Here is a 6393-nt window from a genome sequence, read left to right as displayed (position 1 = left end):
CAACACACAATATGGAAACGACAATTTGACACAATCACTTAAAAGACAACACACAATATGGATACAAAGACAACACATAATATGGATACAAATACAATATGGACAATACACAAATTCAACTCACCCTTTTAAATAAGATATTAGATTTAAGATATTTTTATACTTGGAAAAGTTTCTTTATCCTAATTATTCTTTATTTTCTACAATTTTGATTTAATTTAACTATTATGAGTAGGTATGTGGGATGGATTAATCCGATTCATAATTTACCACGTGACGGTCTCACAAAAATCTTGTTAGATGTTTGATGTATCTGTTTCTTTTTTGAAACGAAATTAAGAGGAGTGAGTATTAAACTAGATTAATCATAACGGGTTGGAGTTTATATACAAGTGGTTTGTTCAATGCGATTTATTTAACTAGCATGGTTTGCAAGCTATTGCGGTTTACCCAGTACATATCAAAAGATAACTTCTGCAGGTTCATCATCATTAAAAAAAAATAGTTCATTATCCATAAATGCAGTTTCTATGATATACTGACTCTTTCTATGAAATACTAACTCTACTCAATCTAATGCTCTAATCCTTAAAATACATTCATTGTACATACATATTCTTTGAGCATGATAAATAATTCAAGAGAGAGTAGCAAAATATGAGATTACCTGATAAAAATGCATACTGAACAAGAATATTCATTACCCATTACCACTTTCGGTCTACTTGCTTTTCCCCGTTGATTGAGCATACTTGGCGGTCGACCGGGCTAAAGCATTAATCGGGAGGATGCATTTTTGCCACAGAGGATCGTCTGGGGGTAAGACCTCCAGAAATTCATCGGAGGCAAGAATGATTCTGTTCACCGCTCTCACTAATAGAACTTGCAACGCAATTCGGAACAAATTCTGTGCTCCTTCTGTGTCTTTTCTTTTTAATGCTTCAACTGCTGGAATCACAGCATGTTCCATTGTTGCTTTGTCTGGCAGGATAACCTCAAATCCCTGCACAATAAAGTTGGATACTAATTGTTGGACCGAACGTATGCCATTGTGTTGAGAATTGTAATTGCTAGTAATGTTGCAGCTCAAAATATCTGTTAAATCATACAACCTAGCACTTGTAAGAAAGAATCAGAAATCTTAAGTTGTGGGCAAAAATCAAATTGCTGGCATAGGTTGCAACTCACTGAAAGAAGCTGGATTCATCGATCAACCATACCATGGTTCATCCATTCACAGGTCTTATACACACACACCGCCTGCCAGACTAGCTGACCATGACCATAATGGTTTACCTTAAGAGCAAACAGGAAGAAAAAGGCAGAAGTAGTAAGTGGAACCAGGGCAAACCCCAGAAAAGTATCGCTCCCCCACCCCCCTCGCTACAAACTAAATTTTTTAAAACCCTGTAATATCTGTAAACATTCAAGTTCTGTCTTCCAAATTCTATCAAGTGTCCTTGCTCGTCTTACTCATTGCAAATCCTAGATCCACCCTCTAAACTAGTTGGACACCCGTTATATCGGCCTTTGTGCATCGAGAATTTGGTATTGTATTACAAAATAATAATGCATATAGCACAAAAATAAAGGGATAATCAAATAAATAGAACATAACAAACTTATAATTTTTCAATCATCATACAGAATAAAACTACTTCAAGCTCATGAATCAATTGAAAGGGGCAAACTCAGAATACCTCATTTTCAAGCATTTCTTGATAAAATCTAGTCGCCAAATCCACATTGGTCGCTAGAACACCTATACGCAAAGGGCTTCCAGCTTCAAGTGGCCTCAACTTAGCCTCCTTGAGTTCATTTGCCACACACACACCCATATTCAGGACAGGAACGGAACATCCCTCGGAAATTTCATCATACCAAGAATGCAATACATGACAAGGCATTACGATACAAGATACTCCCGATTTCTCGAGAAAATTCCTCTTACACCTTAAATTCTCAACCACTGAACTTTGATCAACACCTATACTTGCGGGTTTTACATGATTAAGATTAGGAAAAGAACCTCTTTCAAGGGATAAAAGATCCTTGCTTAGTGCAGGATCTGAACAAAGGACAAAAGGAAGGCCATTTTCTCCGTCATCCAACTTAAAGTTCACCAACTTTTTAGCAAAATTAAGTGTGGACTCCAATGAAACACCTCCAAGGATCCCAATCCCACTGCCTTGACTTGTTACGGGACCACTGAAATTCCTGTCTTTTGAAGATTTATTCGACAGAATACTTACATTACTGTCAACCGGAAGCTTCACAAGGGATGGGTTTTTCTTCCCTTTTGTATGTTTACTCACACCACAACTTATACTCCCATTTGTTACATAAATGAATGATGATGGGAAACACGATGACATCCTTGAATAAAGTTCAGAACTATTGCAAAATCCAATCAATAATTATAATCACAAATATCTCAGATGTTCAAGCACAAACCTTGATGCCGGTAAAAGAAAATACCCACGAAAATGGGGAGCCTGAAGAACAAATGATGCAAAATCAGCTTCCATGCAGACATTTGCTTCGCCTGATCAGTTTCCCAGCGCCAAAGACTTCATCCTTTCAAGAAAATGGAACTTCCCCCTTCTTTTTCAAGAATTTCTATCAAAGATCTCTACTTGACCAAGCACCCAATTTCAGTTTGAGCAAATTATGACAATTCCTATACAAAACCCAACCCCTTAAAAGAATCGAACCCCAAAAAAGTCTCTATCTTCCCTTGAAATGTCGAGAAACAACTCAAGGGACCTTCAGTTGCAAGTGGGGTTCGAGAAAGTGATGACCCAAACAAAGACTCCAGCTTCAGAGGGTTCGACGACAATCATGCACCAGAAAATTAATCTCATAAATAATATTCATATTTTCACAAAATATACTGGATTGAAATGTTTGTATAAGCCAACAAATCACACACAATCGGTGACAGAATTGAAGGGAATCTTCACCGTTGATGTCTTCAATCACAAATGTTCTCCCCTTGTCAACAATAATTCAACCATTTTGAAACAAAAGACTAAAAAACAAAAGTAGAATTTAACTTATGCAAATGCTTCCAACATAAAGCATGAGAGATTGGTAAGGTCCTTCAAATGTTGAATCAGACTACAGCAAGATATGTGGCCCAAGCCAATCTTTGGTACAAACATACTAAACCAAGAAATCTATGGGACCCTTTTGGAATTTGTACATAATGAAGGAGCCGATAATTTAGACGACCCATCATGTCTTAGGGTGCCATCAACTTTACCATGAAATTCCAAAAAAGCGATATTTTTATGTAAAATTAATTGTATTCAAATAGGTAACATGATAAAAACTTTTACAAATTAAGTAATTTTTTTTTTTTGAATTTTTTTGAACATAAGGATTAAATGCAGTGTTTTCTTTAATGAAAGAATATATTAAGCTACTATTATTTTTAGGGATTTTATATGAAAATAGTTTTATAATTTTAATATTTAAAAATAGATCTTTTTTATATTTACGTTTAAAAAAGAAAAATTGATGCTCCTTGGAAAAAAAATATATATCTAATATTATTTTTAATTTGTGCAAGTAAAATGTTGATTAAAAAAAAATTTAGTTGAACTTTAACAATTTTGTCTTTTATATTCTAAACAAAAGCTTATTTTATATTCGATAAAAAAACAAATCGATAAAGTGAAGATTTAATAAACGTGGATTTAAGAAGATATATAAGAATATCTCGAAGAAATTTAATATTAAAATAAAATCTTTTTGGAAAAAGTGGGATATCCCAACTTTTTTTTATAACAACTTATAAAGTCAAATAATTTATTTTGAGGACTTATAAATTATTTATAATTTTTTTATTAAATAAAATAGTGAGAACTTATAAATTATAAAACAACTTATAAACTGTTTCTTAAAACTTATGAGCTCTACCAAATATTCTCTCGTATGTCTTCGGAAAGTTAGAAAAGAAAACAATGTTGTCATAATATACAAATTGCTTGATAATTATGCTTTCTTTTCTCCATCACGATGTTTTGGGTGACCAAATAATAAAATTATTTTTTTGTGTGTAATAATAATAAGGTAAAAACTTGTGTGAGACGTCTCACGAGTCAAATTTTGTGAGACGGATTTTTTATTTGGGTTATCCATGAAAAAATATTATTTTTTATGCTAAGAGTATTAATTTTTATTGTGAATATCTGTAGAGTTGACCCGTCTCACAGATAAAGATCCGTGAGACCGTCTCACAAGAAAACTACTCTAATAATAATTATTATTAATATTTTTTAGATTATGGTTAAAAAAAATTTATATATCAGCGGGATTTGTTTTGTTTTGATATATGTAAATTCGAAAATGGAAGCCTTTATTCAGGGGAAGAGACATAAATTTAAAAGGAAACAAAATCATTTTGACATTTTAACATACAATATTATTCGAATATTTTGTAATATTTTATTAGATATACCTATACATGAGTAATAAATATATTTTACGAGATTATTATTTTTCAAAAATTTAATTTCAATAAGTTTTTCCTCTGGGTGATAACACCAACTTACTAAATAAAAAATTCAAAATTTTATGTGAGCGAAAATTATATGTAAGACCAAAAATTATGTGAGACGGTCTCATATGTCATATTTTGTGAGACGGATATCTTATTTGAGTCATCCATGAAAAAGTATTCATTTTTATGCTAAGAGTATTACTTTTTATTATGAATATCGGTATGTTTGACATGTCTCATAGATAAAGATTTGTGAGACCGTCTCACAAAAAACCTACTATATATGTAATTAACCCATGGTTAGTTAAATATGTAATCTTGGTACATTTTCTTAATTCTTAATCTTATTTGATTTTTTTAAAAAATATAATATTTAAATTTACAAAAACATACTTTAAGCATCGAATTATGTTTAAATTTAAGTGCGTCATTAAACAAAAATTCCTGAATATCAGAAAATATTATTAAAAATGAAGAATTTACATCTTAAAATTAAAATTGTTTAACAATTTTTTCTCCGTTGGTCCGGGCATCAATTTTTTTTTTTCCTTTAAAGAAAATGGCAAAAAAATGGTAGTGGAAAACAAATTTCATTTTGTCCCACAATTTGACAATGCCACCCTAAGGCATATGCTAAATACAAGACCAATCTCAATTATTTACAACTCATCTGATACTAAGATCTTTGATATGATGAAATTAGATCTCGTGTTTATTTTGAAAAATATCGTTGTTTCATTTGTTACAATAATTATTAAATTCAACTGTTTATATTTCTTTTACAATTTTATTTGATACATTTATAATTAAAGATAGTAATTTATCAAACCAAATTTCAATTGGTCGACATATAAAACTCCTATTATCAGCATATTTCAATCATAATTTTACATTAAGTTAGAATAGGTATTATAATTCAATATATATATATATATATATAGCAGTTAAATTTGGCAAATAATCGAGAGGTTTTAGGGTAAATGTTGCTATCCCCATCCATTATTATTGTCCGTTTTATCTCCTGGCTTCTTTTAGATCCACAGTTGTATCTCAATCTTTATATAGCTACTTCGAATATGAAATTCAAAGAGATCAATAGAAAAAAATATTTTGAATCATAGAACTATGGATTCTCGAGAAATGAGGAGTCGTGATGATCCTCTCGGACCGTCCGAATCAGACGAATATATCGAAAGTTGGATATGTATTGGATCTCACTTGAATCGCTTCATCTATCATCCTGATAATTTGTGGTTTAAAACAGAGATTTTTAAATAAAGTGATTCTTTCATTTTTCATACCTCAACACAATAGTTAATAACTGGGAACTTCGATATGAGAACCCGAATAGCATAAGGATTAATCTTTGATAAATTCTAAATAATATATCTTTCATTTGGATCCATGGGAGAATACTCACTTGTAAGGATTATTTTGTCCGACAGATGCTCAAAATAATAAAAGTATCAATATACGATGTAAAATAGAAAATTTGTGTTTTATCAGAATTAGGTGTTGTTCCAGATGTTACAACATCTCGGACAACATGCAGCGGAATATTATATTTTGTAACACAAATTCACTTTAAATAAATAGATGGACTAGATTAAATTTGCACAATTATAAATAATTGTGCAGTGCCTTATGGCAAAAATTAATCACTAGAAAAATCCATCGTTCATAAAAATCTAACACTAGTGATTATGACAAAAATCAATTTACTCAACAAGTTGAGAAAACAAATGCTTTCTAAAAACAAACAACAGAATAAAACAAAAACAAGAAAGCAAAAACGTGTTGCCAAACAGTAGATCTAAGAGAAGCAATCTTCGGCCAACTTCTTTCCAGATGTTGTTTGGAGATGTTCCCAACATTCACGGCAACAC

The 6393-nt window shown here is 31.4% G+C and overlaps 1 protein-coding gene across 1 annotated transcript; it reads right to left on the bottom strand.

The window, feature by feature from the left end:
- Positions 1 to 460: 460 nt before the first annotated feature.
- On the bottom strand, positions 461 to 3074 carry LOC142549301 (uncharacterized). The gene is made up of 2 exons (XM_075658169.1): positions 1701 to 3074; positions 461 to 1003 (listed from the first exon to the last, which is right to left on the bottom strand). Exons 1-2 carry the CDS (start codon positions 2373 to 2375, stop codon positions 722 to 724), a joined length of 957 nt encoding a protein of 318 aa, XP_075514284.1. The 5' UTR covers positions 2376 to 3074; the 3' UTR covers positions 461 to 721.
- Positions 3075 to 6393: the final 3319 nt, after the last annotated feature.

The sequence above is a fragment of the Primulina tabacum genome, chromosome 6 (genome assembly GCF_025594145.1).
Source record: "Primulina tabacum isolate GXHZ01 chromosome 6, ASM2559414v2, whole genome shotgun sequence".
Taxonomy (NCBI): Eukaryota; Viridiplantae; Streptophyta; class Magnoliopsida; order Lamiales; family Gesneriaceae; genus Primulina; species Primulina tabacum.
The sequence above is the reverse complement of the archived record's forward strand: the minus strand, read 5'-3'. Positions and strand labels throughout refer to the sequence as shown.

What these genes read in the sequence shown, in the direction of transcription:
- LOC142549301 (XM_075658169.1), bottom strand. Translation starts at nt 2,375, where the DNA reads ATGTCATCGTGTTTCCCATCATCATTCATTTATGTAACAAATGGGAGT. An exon ending in AAGAAATGCTTGAAAATGAG is followed by an intron (nt 1,004 to 1,700) that starts GTATTCTGAGTT and finishes TTTATTGTGCAG; the next exon opens with GGATTTGAGGTTATCCTGCC.